Source organism: Idiotropiscis lumnitzeri, chromosome 1 (genome assembly GCF_059441095.1).
Source record: "Idiotropiscis lumnitzeri isolate Australia: NSW breed Sydney's pygmy pipehorse chromosome 1, RoL_Ilum_1.0, whole genome shotgun sequence".
NCBI lineage: Eukaryota > Metazoa > Chordata > Actinopteri > Syngnathiformes > Syngnathidae > Idiotropiscis > Idiotropiscis lumnitzeri.
The window spans coordinates 25,317,214-25,341,141 of record NC_142391.1 but is presented as its reverse complement, the minus strand read 5'-3'; the positions used below and the strand labels follow the sequence as shown (position 1 = coordinate 25,341,141).

The 23,928-nt window shown below is 43.3% G+C and overlaps 1 protein-coding gene across 1 annotated transcript in view; it reads left to right on the top strand.

Annotated features, from left to right (window-relative positions):
- edil3a (EGF like and discoidin domains 3a) overlaps nt 1–23,928 on the top strand; it is an 83,433-nt gene that overhangs the window by 46,403 nt on the left and 13,102 nt on the right. Inside the window, exons 4-7 of the mRNA XM_088291861.1 lie at nt 1,753–1,934; nt 7,388–7,543; nt 8,937–9,081; nt 9,188–9,372. Coding sequence (XP_088147987.1) covers nt 1,753–1,934; nt 7,388–7,543; nt 8,937–9,081; nt 9,188–9,372 — 668 coding nt within the window. The remainder of the gene's footprint in view (nt 1–1,752; nt 1,935–7,387; nt 7,544–8,936; nt 9,082–9,187; nt 9,373–23,928) is intronic.

Genomic DNA, 23,928 nt, shown 5'->3' with positions numbered 1-23,928 from the left:
AACGCCATTTGGTGAAATGCGAGTCTTCCAGATTCCTTAGAGGGTCAAATGAATTGACTTGGAAAATAAATAGTGGAATGCCACATTCACCGCCGACATTATCTCACCCGTCTGGAACTATTGTGCCTCTCACACACACACACACACACCCCCACACACGCACACAAGAAAAGTCGACTGAGGTGAGATGGGCTAACCATGGTGGAATTATACAAACAAAAAAAGTTTTCAGTGCAAATACCACACAGATTTGCTCGCTCTCTTTGTGTATCCATCCTGTTTTCATATTTTTTGATGGTCATAATTTTGCTTTTTTTTCCACTAGTTGCTCAGGCTCTTGATTTGTTGACATTGTTTTTGAACTAAATTGATTTTTGTATTTATTTGTGGCAGTGACTATCAACTGATGGGAAGGACCCTTTCTGAACAAGTTATGGACGACAAGTCTAAAATACAATGAATGAATGGTTGTCTGTCTCTCCATGTATTTGTGGTTGATAAGCTACCAGAGCAGGGTGTACTCAACCTTACACCCAAACAAGTCGAATTAGTGTCGGCTCCAGCTCACCTGACAACCCTGCGGAGGATAAGCTTTATACACAATGAATAAATGTACATCTAGATGTACGTCCAACGTTGGTATCTTATGTTTGTATTAATTTATTGAATTTTGAAGGGCATGTGCAGCAGCCAAGAGTCTACGCTGTGATCATTTAAATTGACGTTAACAACAAGTTAGGGTTAAAAGTTGGAGCGAAATGCAAACGTGTGAATATGACCCAGGGGTTTTTAAAATGTGGATTTCTCTACATTATGTTAGAGACCCCACTGTGTGATATTTGGGGAAGTGTGAATATTTTTCCACATTTTTAAACGTGTTGTCATATTTCTCCCCAGTTCTGTCTTTGTTACTCCTTTGTTCCTTAATAATGCGCTCTGAAATGCACGTGTAGTTCTGTGGTCTAGCATTCTATTGATCTGAAGTTTAAGGCCTTTTAAACCGAAGTACAGGGATGATTCTTAAATGGATGTGATGTGAGGAGGAAAAGAAGATGTTAAAAAAATGTGTCTTGGCAGCTGTATCTTTAAAAGCCTGAAACACATGTTGAAGAAATGCTGATGAAACAGTTGTATTTCCTTGGGGGCAGAAAAGAGAAGAAGCGGCAGTAAACAGGCCAACAAATAATTAAATTAGATGCTAAAGTATATAAATATATGAGCGCAAATTATGTTGATAAGAAACTCTTGGATCTTCACTTACGGATAATGTAAAGTTTGCCATGGCGATCACATATCTCCAACGGGAAACGGGAATATGCATGTGTGACCCCTGCCTTGATAGCTTTGCTGCGACCAGGGGGGTGATTTCAATCCATCTTAATGATAAGAATGAGTTCAAGTAATTAATTTATAAAATGCCTGGTGCTCTTTGGGTGTGTAAACAAATACGTCCTGACGTAGCGCAGTCAGCCAAATTCCCAAATACGCTAAATGAGGCTTGCACCTGCACAAAAATCAAGTTGTGCCAGTAATATGCTGAGCACATGTTCACTGTGTGCGCAAACAGTCCAAAACTTTTAGAAAAGAAATGGCTGGGTAGTTTAAGGGGACGTGCAGGAAATTGTGTTTTTCCAAATGGATCATTTTGTCCTATGTACTTCTAAGATCGACATGACGGTTTGCTGTCGTTGTCCATGCTGCGCTTTGACAGCTGAAATATGACAAATGTTCCGCTGTGTGTTCTTTACTCAGAATGCTCTGGACCACTGGGCATGGAAGGGGGCATAATCTCCAACCAGCAGATAACAGCCTCCTCCACCCACCGGGCTTTATTTGGCTTGCAGAAGTGGTACCCGTACTTTGCACGCCTCAACAAGAAGGGTCTGGTGAACGCATGGACTGCAGCTGAAAATGACAGATGGCCGTGGATTCAGGTAAATACACATTACTCTCAGAAGGCCAAACACATGGCCAATAAATGACGAGTCAACAGGCAGTTTTATTGTCTATGTTGTCTGTGCCAGGAGGAAGCATCGTTTGTTTGAGATAACAATGTTTTAATGTGAAAAAAGGACTTTCTAAGTTATTTGTTAAGCCATAAATTCTTGTTGGATCTTGATGTGGGCAAATCAAGTCCTTGAATTCACCATCAAAACAACGCTCATAATGCCCTTGAGCATCTGACACTTCCTGCCCGGGAAGAACATCAATCTCCCTTCTTACTAGGGCTGCCACAAATGATTATTTTGGCAGTCAACTAATCAGCAGTAGTCACGATTAGTCGACTAATCGGATCGTATGTAAATTGTAGCGTGTCGCACCAGCAAACAGCTCCTCTTATATAACCATGGGTATGTAGAAATGAATAGGATGATAGAATATTCCAATTTGATGACACTATGCAGCTTGTCCCAACATTTTTTAGATGTTTATAAATGATGGAGTAGTTAAAATTGAAGGCAATACAGGTCTTAAAAGTTTTGTACATTCTAAAATGGAACCATAACTATACACTAACACTACATAACTATCTCTGAATGCAAAAAGAAATACTGGGGGAAAAAAAATTCACACTTCTTGGGCACCAAGCCTTTTTTTCAAATGTAGAATGTAATGAAATCATTGTACGGTAGTAAATTGGGCAAATGCACTGTGCTTAAGAAAACGAAAGTAAACACTGGCATTGGATTTTAATTTTCTTTTTATTTAACCTTTATCCAAAACTATACAAGCAAACAGCTAGCGGGGGAAAGCGCAAGAATGTATGAATAAACGACTCGTCGACGACTTAAATTAAATGTCGACGATTTGGATTGACAACGTCGTCGTGATTCGTCGACTAATCTTGGCAGCCCTACTTCTCACTCGACCCGCCCGGCTCATGGTGATTTTTTTCCCCCTCATTCCCAAGCTCATGGGCTCGATGAAGTGGGGCTTGTTGTTGTTGAAGATGTGGATTACATCAAGACGGCCATGACAACTGGCGAGTGAGGATGCAGGAGGAATCATTTCAGGAAGGCCACTTAGAGAAGGCTAGAAAAGGACATTGCACTCCAAGTGGATTACTTCGAGGGGGAAAACTTAATAGTTTATAGTTTGGATTTGAAATATATCCATTGTGATACCAGTCCAGGTACATTTCTTTTCTGTTTTGTCAAAAGCTGCCTGACTCTCATAGCGTAATTATACTTGGCTTTGAAGTGGGGCATTTAAGCATTTTATTTCTTTTTTTTAGTTTCGCGTCTATCGTCAATCATCAGCAAAACAGGCGTCCGTCAGTTAGTGACGGAATGATGTACCATTCCGTCGGTCCAACGGAATGCCCACCTCTGTGTGTTCTCTTCTTGATTTGCCAAACTTGATATCAATCTTGTTGTATCAAAAGATCAGCAATCAGCATCCTTTGATGAGAACGCTCACTTTTGGTGTTTTAGTTTGTTTTAGATAACATTTGATGATCTTGCATGCTTTGTAAGATGAAACCCTTTTGTACGACAAAATATTTAGCTCATCTTTATCATCCAGACTGCGCAACGGAGACACAGAAATGGCACCTTTAGACAAATGAGAGACAAGAAAAGGGGTTTTGTAGAAGAAACACGAGGCAAAGGCAAGATTAACGAGAGACGAGGTGCTTGGCACATGCAGAGGTTGAGGAGAACAGGACATCTAACATTCAGGCAGTTTGTTTGGTTTTAATGATGTCATGTGGGATGTTGAGCAGGATGCTGTAGGCATTGTATGTTTCTACACGTGGGTTCAAATAATTGGGACATGAGCAGACATGTACAGTTACATCAGTGGTTCGGGATTATTCTGGGGCTGCTTTTGTATTACAAAACAATTTGGCAGACTGCGTTTGAATGTCTATAATGTGACAGGTAATACTGACAGATGACAGCCTTGTCTGTGGAAGAATCAGCTTCTTCCGGCTATTGGAAAGTGTTGTTCTGGTGCAGTGTGCATCTTTGGGAGCTAGTCAGTGGAGCTTTTTCCTCTGAACCTAAACAAATGAATCACAAAAGCAACAGACTTTGAATAATACATCACAGCGTTGCCTACAAGCTCGCATGCACTGAGTTTGTTTGTGTTGGTTCATGCACTTGTTTCTCTTCACACATCTATGCAGTGCGAGTGTCATTTTTTTCTCTTTTCGACAACTAGCTCACACATAAAAATGCATTTGAACACTCCAGGGAAATATACTGCAGTTCTGACCAATATCAGCAAAATACGCTTTCAATCGGCACTGTTGGGGAAATGATAAGCCCAAGGCACCTGTGAAAGTCCATACATAATTGAAAAGATGTTAAACAGGTATTATAATAACAGACACACATCAACATTGACCGTCGAAGCTGTGGCGCAACAAGATCGATATGACTGTCCCGTCGGCAGTGTTCCCACGTTTTGCTTGAAGCTAACGGCCATTTGTGTGAGAGCCAGCAAAGTCACTCCGGCCACGATAATAGTGGTTCAGAGTATGCAACTCGCTGTGAAGCAAACTTCAAAATAAAAGCCAAATAAGGGGGCTTTTGCAATATTATATTCTGAAGTTAGCCTTCGGAAGCAGTCGTTGTTGCTACTGACTTGGACTTGGACTTTTTTGACTGTAGGGTGGCCTGCTGACGGTTACGCATACTGACTGAGTTGCAATATGCTTGGAACACAAATGACTGCACTGAGGCAATTGAGTCTGGCCCCCATATGACAATTTTCAATAAACATGCGCACCTGCGCACCACTAATTACATTTCACAATGACATTTTGTTAATTTCAGCCTCATCTTTTTCACATCTTAGTCATTCTAAACTACCTTATAAACAGTTTCCACCACGGATTTGTTATGGGGCCGGCACTTTGGTCGACTGGTTAGCACGATGGCCTCACAGTTTTATATATATATATATATATATATATATATATGTATATACATACATATATGTGTGTATACATACATGTATATATATATAAAACAAAAAAACTATCTGCCAAATTTAGGTTAATTGTTTGTCGATGTGACCGATGTTTCCTTCAAACTAGGTCATCCATGCAAGTTTGTGGCCCAATGACTCAGCAGGATGCTTCCAAAGGTGCCTCACTCAAACAAATATAGGCATCACTATTAGCACGGAAGTGTCAGAGGTGTGTTACTGAGTGCTCATTAAAAATGTGAGGGATCACCCCAATTACCTTGGCCGTGGCCTTTTAGTAACCGGGCTTCTAATTAGTGAAAGAAGTATATGTCTCTGTGGAGGGGGAGTGAAAGGAGAAATGCCCTGCATGGAAAAGAGTGGGTCACGGCAGCTCTGCGGCTCTAAGTGGCGTCCTTATATATAATTAACTTTATAAGTTGCATTAAGTTTGTAGCGGGAAAAATGAGTTTTTGTAACCGCTGTTAAAACTGCAGGAGAGCCACACTCAATAGAACCATTGTAGTTCACAGAAAGATACCACATTCACAGTGTTGACAAAGCTGGTGATAAAGTAATCAAATGATTGGTTACTCTTATCTGTACTTTTTGCATTAACTGAATGGGCACCAAATTATATTCGGAAATAGTTTAATTCAGTGACATTCCGAACTGTTCAAGGTATGATCTCATACTTTGTGAATGGGATCTTAGAAATGGAACCATTTTAAGTGTAATTCGGAAATATGATCTTGAAACAGATTCATATTTTAAGTAGCTGGTACGAGAGGGCTATTGGCAATTGTTTTGGATGGTTCCATCTAAAATTGTGAGTAAACCAGGCTATCACCGTATATAGCATTAGTCTAAATGGAAAGGGACACACCGATATACTATATAAGACAGTCCTTTATTAAATGAACAGAGAAGCAACTCTGCTGATTACTTCCCTTCTACGTAAGTCTACATCTTTTATTTAGTTTTAAGCACCTTTTATACCTCAATTTATTTATTTATATCCAGATTTGCTCTGAAATGCCACATTTTTGTTTTGGAATATACCACTGTGGACTAGGTCTCTTTTTTGCAAGTGAAAATCAACATTTCAATGAATTTTGAGGGGGTTTTATGTCAAGAGTAAGGGTGCTGTACATGGAGCAATGGTTGGTTGTGGTTATTTCATGTTGAATCTATAATATGCCAATATAAGTAATAGGTTTAAATGTGGAATTTTGATTATGTGTAATTAATATTTTGCATATTTATTCACATTATTTAGTTGTATATAGGGTTAAATTACTGTATATGTATCAGTGCAGTAAAAGTCTCAACACGTTTGACCATATACAATAATTTCCGGACTTTTTGCTACCACGTCTTACACACGCTTTGAACCTGGCAGCATAGCCAATGATGTGGCTAATTTATCGAATTGGACTGACTAACGAGATTTATACCGCCAGTACATTAAGGGCTAATTCCAATTGTACCTTTAAGCACTTCCCCCTATAGCGAGAAGCAAGGAGTGTCCCAATTTTCAGAGGTGTTGGTCTCACATCGGGAAGCGACTACAGCTCTAAGATGTAGCCCGTGAGCAGTCAACGTGCCACCTGACGTGTGACCAAGCCCTCTCGTGCGACTGTCACAAAAGATCATTGTGAACACAAGAAATACCACTCTATCAATTTACTATGCGGATACTACTTTTTCCACCTGGATATCAGGAAATCGGGGTGCCACATAATACATGAGTACAGAGGACAAAATTATTTGGAAGGGTGGTACACACAGGTGCGTGTTAATTAAAATTATGCACAAATGTGACCTATACTGTAGATTTTTTTTTTCATTTTCTTTTAATTTAGTCGGTACGGCTTGTTTTCTGGAAATATAACCCAATAGCCCGTAAATGACGGTAAAGTCAATATCTGCAATTGGGTAATATTATAATGAGTATGATTTATTAGATTTTTTTTCTTTATGTATTGTAAAAATGAATAGAATCTGAACATAAAAAAAACTAATTTAGTCATTTTCAGACAATACAAACATGTAAAATACCAGTAGATTTAAAAAAAGCTATTTAACGTGGATTCCAAAGAAAAAACATGTGTGGAATACATCTGTCATCCACTGATAATGATCTTCCTTTGTGTGCTCCTAACACCGTATATTGAGGCATTTATCACTTTCTTCTCTTCAACTCTTATTCCTTGACAATTTACATGCCACCGTATAGGCAGTCTGCGCAGAGACGGCAGATTGGCTTTGGAATGGGAGGATTGATTAAATGTTCAATCCGATCACAGACTTTCTGAAAGAGCTGTATGGCCCTGACAAGTGAGATTCAAGAGGCGCAATTGATTTCTATGACTTAAATTGGTGCAGTGAGCATGCATGCACAGTCCCTGCGAAGCCTGACAATTCTGGCATTTGCATGATTTTTCATTTATTTTTTTTCTCATTCCCACAGATAAACCTGCAGAGGCGAATGAGGGTCACGGGCCTAATTACCCAGGGTGCAAAGCGAATTGGCAGCCCAGAGTATGTCAAGTCTTACAAAGTGGCTTACAGTGAGGATGGGAAGACATGGAGAACATACAAAGTCAAGGGCAAAGATGAAGACATGGTGAGAGAAACACACATCCACACGAAACACAACGCTCGACCGCTGTGTACAGTAAACCGTCTCCATTGTTGAAGCTACGCACAGCAGTAAGATGCTGTTCGCTCAGTCAAGGGCAGGGCGAGAGGACAAGCTGAGATTGCTGTTTAATTAGCTAGCACACACTGCGCTTATCTTGCTACCCCTTACCCTCTTCACTTTTATGATTTTTTTATTGACGTTTTTATACTATTTGTGGATGAGGTGAAAACCAAATAGGTCACAAAGCACTTTGTCATTGCTGACAGCACACCAGCTCTGTCCTCCATTAGGCCATGCGCCAGACAGTCCTGACCTCCAAAACTTTTAAAATGGACACTTCTGGGCAAAATGAATTTAGTCACTGTGGATTGTAACAGACCAAGAATAATCAGTGGAGCATCCACACCATGCATCTTGCATGTACACAATCAATGATCTATATTACATAAATGGCTATATTTAAGAGTCAGATAAAAAGAGACTCAACTCAAACGAATCATCTTCACATGAGCCTTTTCAACAGTATTAGCTGACATATACGGCTAAATAGCATGCTAGCATAAAGTGATATAACGCCACAGACGCAGAAACAAATGTAGTCATTCAATTCAACTTCTGGCATTTTTAAACAATAATTCATGTTATACGTACATACTTTTTTTCTGGAATTTACTTCCCTATTATGTCACGGTTGCACAAAATAAAATCATCTGGATCCAGGTGATTTTATTTTGTGCCGCAACATGATGAGATGAAATTGAGTAAATTCAAATGTTTTTCAGTGTGCATACATGCATGCAAATTGTAACGACAAAGTCGACCACACTGGCTTGTAAAAGCTGCATGAGGAGAGAATCCAAACTTTTCTGTCAATTTCGCTGGTTCCTCACGCAAGGTGCTAAACACCAAACAATTCCGAGATTGTACAAGATGGCACCCCAAAAAAATTGCAACTATGTGAGGGTTCACTCTATATGTGAATAATGTGACATCATAGCTGAACATCTAACTCGAGTGATATTTTCAAGCACATTATCTCCTCAGCTAAAAATGCTTTACAGTGAATGTACCATTTCACGGTGCGCGAGTCCTTTGATATGGGAGTGTTGTCAGACTGTCAGAAGGAATAGTTATATAATTGGAGCACTAATTTAAAATACACTACTGTTCTTATGAATCACCAGCTCAAATAGTGCGAGAAATTGTCTATTTTGCCACACTTGGAGCTCATTGACCTTGAAGGAGAGCAATTTGCTGAGTGTTGAGTAGACACCAGAGACATGCATGGTGCCAGACGACTACATAATGGTAAAACTGGTCTGTTCCAGCATCCTCGTCACCTCCGTATGCTCTGTGTTTTCATCCCCCGCGCCAGATTTTCAGAGGAAATGTCGACAACAACGCTCCGTCGGCCAATTCCTTCACCCCACCCGTTGAAGCTCAGTTTGTGCGCATTTATCCCCAAGTGTGCAGAAGGCACTGCACTTTACGCATGGAACTGCTGGGATGTGAGGTAACAGGTGAGTGAGCTGATTGCAAACTCAGCTCATTAACTACGTATTTGCAATGTGTAATATGCAATTTGGCCACCCAAATACCAAAGGAATCTGTTATTGTCGTCTCCAGGTTGCTCGGAACCTTTGGGGATGAAGTCGGGTCATGTCCAGGACTACCAGATCACGGCCTCCTCCATCTTCAGGACGCTCAACATGGACATGTTCACTTGGGAGCCCGGAAAAGCCCGTTTGGACAAGCAGGGCAAAGTTAATGCTTGGACTGCAGGGCGCAGTGACCAGTCACAGTGGCTGCAGGTAAGGAATGACCAGAGCTGAACTGACACTTGAATGTCTATATGACAGCAGGGGAATGAAAATAGACATCCAATTTTTTACGTATTTGCTTGGGACCATAACATTAGGCATACTACATTAACTAACAACTTACGTTTTTTTTTCATGAGGGCTGTATACAGAAAAATTGAAGGAGGCAAATGCATTAGTCCAAACAGGTGTTTTTTGAGCATCCCCCAACTTTCCGAGTCTTTTGTTGCCCCGTCTCAGCTTGTTGGAACATTCTGCCAGCATCAATTCCAAAATTAGATAATAGTATTATGGGCCATATTATTATAAACGGGTGCCCTTGTGCTCGCTGCAAAAACGAGGGAATCTTCTTTTTTGTGCAAACACAAGTCTAGTTTACCGTGTTTGTGAATTTGGTAGACCCGGCTACGCCTCAAAAGGCGCTGCAACGTTACACAATTATGTGACCAAAAGTAGATTAGATTTTAGAAAAAAAGCAGGTCTAAGTTGTGGCACAGTTGGTGCAACATGATTTTGGTGGATTTGATGGAGGTGCAGACAGACAGATTGAGCTATGCGGTCTTATGGGAGCCTTCACTTCAGTTGGCCAGGACTCGACTATGTTCCCAACCCACAACGGCGCATACGCCCTCTTCCAATTGTCATGCAAAATACCTAAAGGAAGAAAACTTCACCCATGCGCAAAAACCGTCAGACTTTGTCTCAAAAGTAGGGCCCTAAATGTCTTTTCTATTTAGTGTATCCTACTTCATTGGAATTGCGGTTTATATTCACTCGCTGAAAATATTGTGTGCCAAAACAGTTCTTTGGATTCATTCATTTTGATGAACCTACCCATTGTTGAATGAGTGCAGTTATCTTGCTCTTCAGTTGAGGTTTATTATCTCCATCAAAGCAGTCATTCATCTGTTTTCATTACTGTAAGTGATGGCTGGAAATGTCTCCTAAAATGGGAACGATATGCCACTAAGTGAACCATTGCGCTCCTCGCTTTCCGTTTCACAATCTGAGACCAATACATTTTAGGATTATTGTCAATTTAGCAGCATGCCTTCATTTATATGATCTGTTGTGTTGCCGTTATCCCTGTTAAAAGGCAGAAAATGCTGACTTCTTTTCAAGTGAGCCCCCCTGCTCCAAGTTCAATCTGTAAAACCGATAGCACAGAGGGAATGGCCATGTGGCTCGTCCTCCTTGGGAATTGAAGATCAGAGTGATTTCTTTGATATATTGGCCTTTCTGCTGTGAGCGCCGCTCCTTGCATACAGCCTGCCCATGGATGACACTGTTCGGTTGTCACACTGACTTATCTAGTCGTTATTAGATTGGTTGGGCTCTGGTCCGATATGTTTTTGATTAGACTGAAAGCCTTTGTCAAGAGGCGAGGTTATGGGAAGGTGTGTGCCGGAGGAGACGGACGGGTACTTAGGCTGGCCCCATCCTGACGTGAGAGCTCGGCTGAGCAAAATTGATTGTTGTGGGTAAAAGAAAACTTGTCTCATATTACATGCTGTGCCTGCAGGAATCTTTAGACGCTATATAGTTGCACTCAGAAAAATCGATGCTCACTGACAAAGGCCCCTTTTTGTGCACAAATACACAGCATCAGGCTTAAAAAAAAGCAAAATCTTGTGTGCTGTGTGGTGTGCTATCACGTTTCTACTTCTATTGAACTTGACTAATCAAGTAGTTATCAATGCTGTATGTATTCATTATTCAACATCAACCCATCAGGTACCTTTGTTGTGCTACCGTTACAAATAATTGATTCTTAGCCACATGACGTAATTTGTTTCAACCTTCCAAATTAATGAAATAAATCATTCTTAATGACAAGTTAAGTATTCCAATTAATCAAGACAGCCAGTGCTTTCGCTGCTGTGCAATGTGGTGTAACTGTTCAGGCACTAAATGGTAAACTGTACTTCTTGATGCATTTAGTTTCATTACAATGGGAGGAAAAAAAATAAATAGATTTTGATTAGATTTTTTTTAAACATGTATCTAAAGCATCTCCACATTTTGTGTCCAGTTGCAATTCTAGTGTCTTCGCTGTCATTTATTCGCATCTTTTTAGGAAAAAGAAACAAGACCGTAATTTAAAAAAAAAGGTAAATAAACGTGTGGCGTTAATCCTTCAAAGCTGTTGTCTCAGAAAGAAATGAAAAAAAAAATCACACTACCAACAAAAAGTAATTAACAATTTACTCACGCATTTACTGACTCAGTTTCAAACGGAGCTTGTTTACTTGAGCACAAAGCTCAAATTCTGTTGCATGAATGCATCAGGTGGGTGCACACTTTTTTTTTTTTGTACCTGCTGTCATTTGGTGAAATAGACTTTAATTGCTCTGCCTGTCATCATAGATGGATGAACAAATATGCGGGATTTGGAATGAATAAATTATTTAGAGAAATATTTGGATTATTTCCCCAAGGCACACTTAACGATTTCTCACAGCAACATGATGTGGTGGGAATACTTGTTTAGATGTGCACTGAACTTTACCCAACAGTGCGTTAACGTCATGTTATTTCCCATTCACGTACAGTTCAGTGAGAGAAGTCACACGTGCACAAAGAATAACTTATTGCAGTAATACGGTATAGTATTGCTTTATTTCAATGATAATATCTAAACAACGTGCCGTATTTAGAGCATGAAAGAATGAACGACAAGGTTGGAGCCACTCTGGATTTGCATGTCTTCTGATTTGATTTCAGTGCTCTTTGATCAAAGTCTCAATTACCAAAGATCTGTTGGAAACATGTAGAATTATTTGATGTTGTGTAAAACCAATATTTGAATTGAATTGATTATTGTAGCGAATGTTTAATTACATATATATTTCCACTGATTATGACAACTAGACCAAATTTTCAGCAAAAAAACATCTCATAGCAGAAACAATGATGAAATTCTGCACCATATTTATGTCCATCATGAATAACGGACAGCTCATACATGTGATTAAATATGTGAACATAATCATTCGTTGAAACGCTGATCTCGTCTTCCGCTGAGCGAAAACAGAGTTAATATTGGCGGTGCCCAGAACCTCTAAAACGTTCAACGGACGTGAAGAAGCATGCCTGTTTGGGATTTGTCCAAGGCAGAATTATTTCATGCTGCGAGGAAAAGAAATCATCGTTCAAGATGTTTTAAGGAGGGAAGCTGAAGCTTGTCAGACTGAGCTGCCAAATGCTCCAGCTGGTCTGAGCAGATTAGTTTATTATCCACTCCAACAACTCCTAACTGCTTTCGACTTTCTCCGTCTCTCTGTTATGTACTCCGATTGCACAGTCCTGTGCTATGAAACAACTTTTTCACACCCACTTTATCAATTTTTATATCCAACATCTATCATCTTTATTATTTAAAGTAACTTTGTCAGTAGGCACTTGTTATGTCATGTTGCCAGACGAGAATGATCGTTCTCTCACAGATTCAGGCACTTACATTATATTTAGCGATAATAAACATGAAGCGCGTTTTCTCACATTCTTGCAAATCCCGCGTGGAAACATCAAAAGAAAGATAAAGTCTACGAGCGCTTAATAGCCATGTTTAAACTTCGTAAACAACATAAAACTCAGCCATTTAAAGCAGATCTGCTGTGCATCTGCAGTTTTAGGTGTCATTAACATCTGCTGTTCACACTAAATTTTGGTTTCTTTGTTGGACATTTTGAACACATTTTCTCTACTGCAGCCATATTTTTTGGGGCATATACCATTGATTGCCAAGAGACCATCAAATGTGTTTTGGGATGTTATCTAATGCTGCTTAATTCATGAATAAAGTATCTTGCTGCTAATGCTGCTTATATACGGGTGTGCCTTACGGTCCAGAAAACATGGTAAAAGGCTGACGGTGCAGTGAACCTGCGTTGCTACATGTTGCCAGAACAGTAACACAACAGGCCCATATTTCACAATGAGCTGAGTAATAATGGGCCTCAAAATAGCTAAAATCTGTGTTTGCTCACTCGAATCGATTTCACGTGTTGGTGGCAACAGGTGCAAACCTCGAATGGGGCTTACCCTGTAATTAAGTAGCTCTGATAGTTTCCACCATGGAATATTTGGGAGTCTAAAGTGCTTTGGAAGGCTTTTACAGTAGGAACATGTTAAAAACAGTAAACAAAGAATTTGCTGGCAAAGGTCAATTAACATACGATCAATCGGAAAAAAATAACCTCAAGTGTTGCTTTGTAGCTGTATATGAACTAATATAATTATTAGCTTCATTCTGTTCATCCCATTTCTAAGTCTTCTCATGTATGTTTCTGTAATAATGAAATCTAGAATGCCCTTTGCTAAATGCATGACTCGATAGACCACAAAACTCGAACGGGCCATCTGTGTGCAAGTCGCCTGAAAAGCAGCAGGTTGACATGTGTAGCGGTGTCCCACGTGCTGCAGAGGGCCTGAGGGAACAATTAGATCTTAAAGTGTGACTGATTACTGCTCCATCCGTGTCTAGGAGCATGCCGTTGTAATCAAACTGGGTTTTATCACTCCGCGGATACTTTTGCACTTCCTCCTGGTCTAATCGTCACCTCAAATGGAGCGCCGCTGACAACAAACTGTATTTCTTTCGATTACGGTAGTCAGACTTAGGCGGATGTTTGTTTCATCCATCCACTGAGGCAGGATATCAAAAAGGGCTTGAAAGTGGATTTTGATTAAGTTTAATAGCAATGATCAAGTGATTTATTTCCAGAACACGAGCGTACTTCTTTGTAGACTTATCAGGAACTTTCATCACTGAGCCTTTGTCTGACTTCTTCAAGCTTGATATATAAAAAAAATGTATAAAACAACTCATAGTTCTTGCCAAATCCAGAATTTATCTTGTTGACATGTATCGATCTAGTTGGACAAAGATAAAGGTGCATCTACCTTTTTGTTTGCTTCATGCTCATTACTTTCCCACTGATTGTATTTATTCATTACACCGTCACCATTCTGCTTCATCGCAAATCATATATGATGAAGTCATGATTGTTTTTGTTTTCCAGAAATCAAATTATATTTCATCATGTGCCTGATCTGCAGATGAGACGATACACTCAAGTTGCATTTATTTATTTGTTTATTTATCTTTTGAGGAGGCCTGAACCCAAAATAACATTGAGAAGCTGAATTAATCATTAGCAAATGACAAACAAGAAACTGGGGTAGGTGGCCCACAGCCACTGCACATATCCGTACAACATTAAACACTAATGACTAATTCTGCTAAAGCAGTCTTATTTGTTTTGTTAGAATTAACTCCCAATTTTGCACTAAAATAAAACCAATATTTAGATAGCGTCATTAGTGGAAGCTGCAGTTGCATGACTAGTTTTATGGCTGTTTTAAACTTATGTGAACCGGCTTGAAATAATAATGCTCTGTAATTGTTTTATTGATTTATGCAGCATCTCTGAACAAAAAATGTTGTCCACTGCATAACCATGTAACAAACAAATGTGTAGCTGGATAGCAAATAATCAATTGCTCACTTCAGTCAGACGAATTTCCTGAATCCCGGAAAGTCGTCACCATCAATGGCCTTTCAAAAAACGCTGGATGTCTTCTTAGCAAATCATTTCAAATCTTCCCTTCTCAGCAAAGATCGTCGAGGAAAGTGTTTTTTAATCAACTCTCCAAATACTTAAACTCAAACAGACTTTCTCTAAATTCCAATCAGGATTCCAACCTCATCGCAGTACAGAAGTGGTTTTTATTAAAGTACAAGATGACATAAGCTTGAACACTGATGCAGTGAAGGTGCCGGTGCTACGCTTAGTGGATCTCAGTGCAGCATTTCATACAATTGATCAAAATATACTGTTGAGGAGGTTGGAAACTTGGGTGGGATTAAATGCAATAGTCCTAAAATGGTCATCCAGGTCCTACTTTGAGGAAAGGATTGCCTTTGTGATCATTTGAAGTTTTGAATCTGATCCAATGGCCATGATGTGTGGGGCCCCTCAAGGGTCTGTCCTCAGATCCCTTCGGTTCAGTCTGTATAAGTTACCTTTGGGTCAAATTCTTCTTTATGCTTCTAGAGTCTTTGACCTGCCCATGGTGTTTGAGGAATCTAAAGACGTACATTTCTTTTAATATTATTGCTGTATTGTATAATCCGCTTCATTATACCAATTTTCTCCTCCGTTTTATTCAATTTTCCTACAACTAGTATGATGATTTAATTAGCTCCCAAATTAGATTACCGAATATACGGTGACTCCATCTGCTTCCTTGATTAACTTACGGTAGGAGATTTTTACTATCGCCTGCCTCCAATTAAACATTCTGTATGTCGCTGCCGGTGCCATTGTACCTTTTCATTATCCAAGGACGCCATCTTATCTTTCCACAACACATCCATTGCACGCCTCCATCCCGCACTTGCTCTCTCCCTTCCCGTTGCCAGCTCTCAACAAACTCAGGATGCATGCATCTGTTTTATCTGGCGATGATGGATTCACGATTTTTCAACAGCTCTTGCAGTGAGTGCGGAATCTGCCGGAACGGTCTAGAGTGCAGCGACCTGAACTCAAATTAATTTTGTATGTGAATTTTGTGCTTTAAGTGGTTAATGACTCTAACCTTTGTACATTTTAAAATTCCGAGTGTATCATGCATAAAACATGCTACTGTGAACTTCAACTATTCGTCGGGGATGGGAACTGAGCCCTCCCACAGCGAAAAAAGTAAAATAATTGCCAAAAAAATAAATGTGTTTCCAATTCTTTATAGATGCCATTGCAACAATAGTACAGCACTTAAAACGGGGGTTCATAAAAAAAGAACACACAAACATTCTGTTGGGATTGTTTTATTTATTGTAACAACAGACAACGTATGATTGGCAAATCAACAACACCATGCATGTGGTTTGCGCTCAACTAGTAAGCCATGTTAGACTAATAACCCCATTAAATAGTTAAATGGATCAACACAAAATAAAACATGAGGCTACTGTTAGTTAGCATGCTAGCCTGAATAAAATGTTAGCAATGCAATTCGTAAAAGATAATTATGTCATGATTTGTATTTGTTATTTTTGGTTTAGTATTTGGTTTCATGTTTTGGCCTTGTTCATGTGTCTTGTCTCGTCTTGTCTATTGTGTCCACCTGTGCTCGTTTACCCAACCCCTAGTGTCAACCAATCCGGTCCTTCCAACCCTCCATGTCTTGTCCAGGTGCTCCTCGTTGTCTCGTCAATTTGTGTGTATTTAGTTCCCTGGTTGCTTTCAGTTCTTGTTGGTTCATTGTCATTTTAAGTGTCGCTTGTCCCTGTCGCTTGTCCCGGTTGCCTGTGCCTGTTGCCAGTTCCTGTCGCCTCTCCCTGTCGTTGGTTTCCTGTCGTTAAGTTTTTCCAAGTTCCTTGTTTGCCTTAGTTTTCTGTTTAATAAATCCCCTTTAAGTTACCCCTGCCTGGCTTCCCTGCGTTTGGGTCCTCACCTTCCTCAACCTTGACAGAATGAACCAACCAATACTGGACCCAGCAGGAAGCTCACGGCGACGAGTTCGCCGTCGCCGCCCAAGCTGGTACCCCCCTCAGCCTGCCGACCAACCCCTTCGTGTGAGTTCCATATGTTCCGCCAAGCCAGTTTGCCACTCTTCTTCGTCTTGTGTTAACATCTTTGATTACGACACCATTTTGTCCCCCCATGTTTTTGTTAATTCAGATTTAGATGATGACCCCTATTTTCAGTTGTCTGATTCCGAGTTTGACCCAGATTTTGATTTTTCTCATGAGTTTTCTTCTCCCAGTCAGTTTTTGTCACGGTTTCCTTTCGAGTCCTTTGAGTCCACACCTGAATCACACCCATCAGACCTTTACTTGGGCACCCGGTTGGCCATCTATCCTGGACCTCCGCGAGGTGGTCAACGACGGCGCCCGAGTAAAGGATCTGCCACCTCTCGTAATAGCACCCACTTTTTACACCCTGAGTCACGTTTTTCCGATTCACTTAGTTCACTTCGTCCGTCTGTTTCTGTACCTCGTCCACAGTCGTTTTCTGCACCACCTTCCGTTCGACCCACGTTTTGTAGCGCACGTTCACCAGCCCCTGTAGTCCCGGTCCCTCGTGTCCTTCGCGTCTCCCGTTCCCCTGAATCCCTATGGCGGCAGGCTGATAGGGATCCGGCCCCCGACCCAGCTCCTCACGAGCTGCAGCCTCCAGTGCCGGCCCCTCGCCAGCTGCAGCGTCCCGTCCCGGCTCCTCGCCAGCTGCAGCGTCCCGTCCCGGCTCCTCGCCAGCTGGAGCCTCCCGTCCCGGCTCCTCGCCAGCTGCAGCGTCCCGTCCCGGCTCCTCGCCAGCTGCAGCAAACCACGCAGCCTCCAGAGTCCCACTCGGGCTCACCGCCAGCTGCTGAACCCTGTTCCGGCTCCTCCCCAGCTGCTGAGCCCCGTCCCGGCTCCCCGCCAGCTGCTGAGCCCCGTTCCGGCTCCCCGCCAGCGGATGAGCCCCGTTCCGGCTCCCCGCCAGCGGATGAGCCCCGTTCCGGCTCCCCGCCAGCGGATGAGCCCCGTTCCGGCTCCCCGCCAGCGGATGAGTCCCGTTCCGGCTCCCCGCCAGCTGATAAGCCCCGTCCCGGTTCCCCCCGAGCTGCTGGGGCCCGTTCTGGCCTCCCGAGAGCTGCTGACCCCCGTTCCGGCGCCTCGCCAGCGCTTCAAGTCCCTGTTCCGGCGGAGCACGTCCTGCGTCCGCCACCAGTCCCGGCGGAGCACGCCACGCGTCCGCCACAAGTCCCTGTTCCAGCGGAGCACGTTCTGCGTCCGCCACAAGTCCCTATTCCGGCGGAGTACGTTCTGCGTCCGCCACCAGTCCCTGTTCCGGCGGAGCACGCCCTGCGTCCGCCACAAGTCCCTGGTCCGGCGGAGCACGCCCTGCGTCCGCCACAAGTCCCTGTTCCGGCGGAGCACGTCCTGCGTCCGCCACCAGTCCCTGTTCCGGCGGAGCACGTCCTGCGTCCGCCACCAGTCCCTGTTCCGGCGGAGCACGTCCTGCGTCCGCCACCAGTCCCGGCGGAGCACGCCACGCGTCCGCCACAAGTCCCTGTTCCAGCGGAGCACGTTCTGCGTCCGCCACAAGTTCCTATTCCGGCGGAGCACGTTCTGCGTCCGCCACCAGTCCCTGTTCCGGCGGAGCACGCCCTGCGTCCGCCACAAGTCCCTGGTCCGGCGGAGCACGCCCTGCGTCCGCCACCAGTCCCTGTTCCGGCGGAGCACGTCCTGCGTCCGCCACCAGTCCCTGTTCCGGCGGAGCACGTCCTGCTTCCGCCACCAGTCCCTGTTCCGGCGGAGCATGCCCTGCGTCCGCCACAAGTCCCTCTTCCGGCGGAGCACGTCCTGCGTCTGCCACAAGTCCCTGTTCCGGCGGAGCACGTCCTGCGTCCGCCACCAGTCCCGGCTCCGGCGGAGCACGCCACGCGTCCGCCACAAGTCCCTGTTCCGGCTGAGCACGTTCTGCGTCCGCCACAAGTCCCTGTTCCGGCGGAGCACGTTCTGCGTCCGCCACCAGTCCCTGTCCCCGCTGCGCCCGGCCCGCCGCAGCTCCAAGTCCCGGCCTCTGGTGCGCCCGGCCCGCCGCCGCTCCAAATCCCTGCCTCGGCGGTGCCAGACGGCCCGCCGCCACCCCACTTCCCTGTCCCGGCGGCGCCCGAGGACACGCCGTCGCTTCCCGTCGCTGCCTCGGCGGTGCTCGACGATCCGCCGTCGCCCCAAGCTCCTTTTTCGGCGGGACTCGACGATCCGCCGGCGCTCCAGTTTCCTGCCTGGGCGGTGGATGACGACCCGCCGTCGCTTCTCGTCTCTGCCACAGCGGCGCCCGACGAAGCGCCGCCGCTCCACGTTCCAGTCTCGGCGGCGTTCAACAACCGGCCGCCGCTCCACGATCCAGTCTCGGCGGCGTTCGACGACCGGTCGCCGCTCCACGTTCCTGTCTCGGCGGGGTTCGACGACCAGCCGCCGTTCTACGTTCCTGTCTCGGCGGGGTTCGACGACCAGCCGCCGCTCCACGTTCCATTCTCGGCGGCGTTCGACGACCGGCCGCCGCTCCACGTTCCTGTCTCGGCGGGGCTCGATGACCAGCCGCCGCTCCAAGTGCCTGCATCGGCTGCGCCCGCCCCGTCGCTGCTCCAAGCTCCGGTCTCGGCTGCATGCGGCGTCCAGCCGCCGCGTCTCGTCTCAGCCTCGTCAGCGGACTCCATGCAGTGTTCGGGTCATCCTGGACGTCCGCCTGAATGGCCGCCCTTGGACTTATGCGTCTGTCCTCCCGGACGCCCGCCTGAATGGCCACGGCTAGACTCCCTGGTCTGGTTTCCCGGACGGCCGCCTGAAGGGCCACGGCTGGACTCGCTGGTCTGGCCTCCCGGACGCCCGCCTGACCAGCCTTGATTGCGGACTGTGGTCCCGCCTCCTGGCCCCCTTCCGCCCACCCTGATTTTGGACAATTTTCTTTTGTTTGTGTTTGGGACGTCTGGGATCCGTCCCTTAAAGGGGGGGTACTGTCATGATTTGTATTTGTTATTTTTGGTTTAGTATTTGGTTTCATGTTTTGGCCTTGTTCATGTGTCTTGTCTCGTCTTGTCTATTGTGTCCACCTGTGCTCGTTTACCCAACCCCTAGTGTCAACCAATCCGGTCCTTCCAACCCTCCATGTCTTGTCCAGGTGCTCCTCGTTGTCTCGTCAATTTGTGTGTATTTAGTTCCCTGGTTGCTTTCAGTTCTTGTTGGTTCATTGTCATTTTAAGTGTCGCTTGTCCCTGTCGCTTGTCCCGGTTGCCTGTGCCTGTTGCCAGTTCCTGTCGCCTCTCCCTGTCGTTGGTTTCCTGTCGTTAAGTTTTTCCAAGTTCCTTGTTTGCCTTAGTTTTCTGTTTAATAAATCCCCTTTAAGTTACCCCTGCCTGGCTTCCCTGCGTTTGGGTCCTCACCTTCCTCAACCTTGACAAATTATGCACTGTAACATTTTACACAAAGGCTAAAAGTCATTAAAATCACTTTTAAGTTTACAGACAATAATTGTTTGGGAGTACGGGCAAATTGTAACAACAAAGTCAACTTCACAGACTATTAGCTGCATCAGGAGAAAAGCATTGCAAATAACACAATTAGGTGACTTTGGTGTTTCACCGTGCATGTCACATATACAGCTACTTATACAATCGCCTCTCTGAATGTATGCCGACTACACAAGTATTTTTAGATGATCTTTCTTTTCACGCGTAGTACTCTGTGTGAGTTCCAGATTGGATTCTAGACACGATACACATTGGGGCAGATTCCTTATTGCGAATATCGTCTCCGTGTCCATCACATGCTCAGTCACAGTAAACATTAAGAAAAGAGTGAAATCTACCGGGTCTTGCTCTAAGGCAATATCAAGGCCATTTTTCATCTTCACTCATACTGACACACTATGAAAGTCACAGATGTTGTTCTCCTTGCTGGGAGAGCTTTAAATGACCCACAGCATCATGGTTGATTTCCTTCCTGTTGGCGTTGCCACGGCCAATTCCCTTCATCTGTTCCTGCAGCCATTTGGAGTAAACTTGACAAGCTGCACTGAGGCTCCATCTGTGTTGCTGCAGTCTGACTCTAACAATGTCAAGTAGAGCGCTGAAAATGGTTGTTGGGAAAATATGAATTCAGTTTTAGAATAGTGTGCTTATTGTATTTGTTTTGGCCTCGTCACAAAAGAGAAAGGGAATTGGACAGTGATTTCATGGTCTGGTTCGGATCTGTTCAGTAGAATCTCAATGCTATGGTAAGTCTTATCCAAATTTTAATACAACATAATGTAATACAAACAAATCAATAGATTCCTCCAAAGACTTGTGACCATGAACAAGTATGCATAGTGCTGTTCATTTCCCCTACAAATATGAGTCTTTTAATCCAATGAATGTGGCAATGACTAAATGAAAGATGTCCTGATTGAGGTCCGCAATTTATGAACCAACATAACTGCAACACAAGTGTTGACATTTTGAAGCGATACCATTCTTATCAGCGCTCCTTCCCCACCTTTCATGTCACGGTGCATTGCCAAGGCAACACGAACTGTTGTGGATGGAACATTATGGTACGTGAAACGCTGAACAGATCGGCGTGATGATGAAGCTTGACTAAATGTGGAGTGAGTCGCAAATTTAATTGAAGCTCTTTATCGAGCGTCTGGTGAATTAAACGTGAGGCAAAATGCTCATAAAGAAATACACCCATTTGATTTATCGCGGCTAATCACAAATGTGAATGATTTTACATACATATAGTGTAGAAGTCTAAAGTTTTACTACATGCACTAAAACAGTTGTTGGCGGAAATATATTTCATCTAGGTTCAAACCGCGGCCGTTTACTCAGAATTAACAACGCTAACAAGGAAACAGACCAACCAGTCAGCCAGCTCTTATTGCCAATTTTGTCATTATTGTTCATGCGGTTTAGAAATTTTTAAATTATCAACTATAATGAAACAATTCTAGGCAGACAGCAAAGACCAAAATATCTCTGGTCTGGGTAACAGATGATCCGAAATGATGCCAGCTGCAGAATTGCTCCATCCATCGCACTGGCATGTAAAGACTGACTTTGGAAGTGATCAGGTTCCCAGAGGAGGAGGGAGCTGCTGCCTAATGCATAGTGATGTCCGTGCCATGTAAAACTGTTTGTGTGCTTGCCGCTATTCTCCACTGTGCTTTCTTCCCATCTTTTATCCCTTTACTCGTTTGGCTTTGAGATGCGCTTTGACCAAACAACCAACTTCAGTCAAAGTAAAAAAAATAATAAAAAAAAATAGAGAACAGCAATACATTTGTCCGTGTTTCATTACAGTATTTTCCGGACAAGTCGCTCCGGAATATAAATATGAGCACAAAAATTCATAATGTGATAGAAAAAACATACATAAGGCGCACCGGAGTATAAGTTACATTTTTCGCGAGCAATTTTTTTGACAAAATACTAGCTAAAAAAAAAAAACATTTTATCTTGGAGGTCAAGTTTTAACATTCATAAAAGAATGAAGAACAGGCTGAATAGGTGTAAGGTATGCTAACACAATGAAGGTCATTTAGCTACACGGAAAATAAGCACGAACAGAAAAGGTGTTAATGTTCATGTTTTTGGCACGCCGCTGTCCGTGCTCTGATCGTGAAGCAGTTGAGTTGTATGAAACGGAAGCAGCAAAGACCTTTATCTTCATTGCCATGGCAACGAACTGAGCGTGGAGACATAACTGCACAGTTGACAGTCATCTCCCGCATTACATTGTTCAAGCAGTCACCGGCCAACTCGTTCCTTGAGCTTTCAGGTTGTTATTTTCTTTTGTTTTCTTCATCGCTGTAAGAGTAGCCGCCGCTTTTCGCCAGTCCCTAACAAGTTTCTCATTCACGCCAAACTTTTTCTGCGTTGCTCGATTGTGGTTTTCAGCTGCCAAAATCACTACTTGCAGCTTGGTAGTCTCAGAATATGATCCCCTGAAGGGGCCTTTCTGTTGAGTCGTTCTTATGTCTTTGTAAGGAGTAGGAGATATTGGTGCATAAGTTTAGAGTCCCCTCTCATGGCATGTGTCTTTTTTTCCATGTATAAATTGCTCCCGAGTATAAGTCGCAGGACCACCCGCTGCATATAGTCCAGAAAATATGGTAGTTACAAAATCACAGTTGTGACATCGTACCTCATATAGTGAGACAACTTTCACAGGTGTGGTGCACCGTGTTTTTGATTTCTTATAACTGCACTGACACAAAAATAAATACCCGTACCTGAGACTTTTGTTTTCCATCTGGTACCTATTTTGGTAACATGTGATGTATTGATTCCAAGAAAAATGTAAGGGTGTAAATAGTGTGTCATCAAGCTTGTCAGGTTATGGCGGCGGTTAAGGAAGACCAAACGCAGGGAAGCGAGGCGGGGTGGGTAACTTAAATGGTATTTAATTGAATACAAAAAGGCAAACAAGGGAGTGGGAAAAACAAAAAGATCAAAGTACAAAATAACAAGGATCAACAAAACAAGGACTTGAAAAGGACTAAATAACTATGACTATGAGTAAGAAAACCGAAACACTCTAAGAACCGGACGACAGACACTTAACAGGAGACAGGACACCTTGACATGAATAACATCTGAACGGGATGCCGACAACAGACCAACACAAACTGCAAGCAAACAAGGAACTAAATACAAACCAAGTAACGAGACAATGAGGAACAGCTGGGCAAGACACAAAGGGTTGAGAGAGCTGATTGGTTCACACTAGGAGTGAGACGACAAGCACAGGTGAACCCAATCAGATTGAGCATGAGACACATACCAAAGAAGGAAAAACATGAAACTAAATACTAAACCAAAAACAACAAACAGACCATGACAAAACTTATCTAATGACATTCTCTGAAATCCTCCCCCTAAACTAAATGTTTTCCCAAACGTTTTTTGCTTTGGGCTAAATCAATTAAATAAAGTTTTTTTTTTGGGGGGGTTTTTTTTATAGAATTTTACCACAGTTGTGATTTTCTCCATGTCCATCTAGATGTA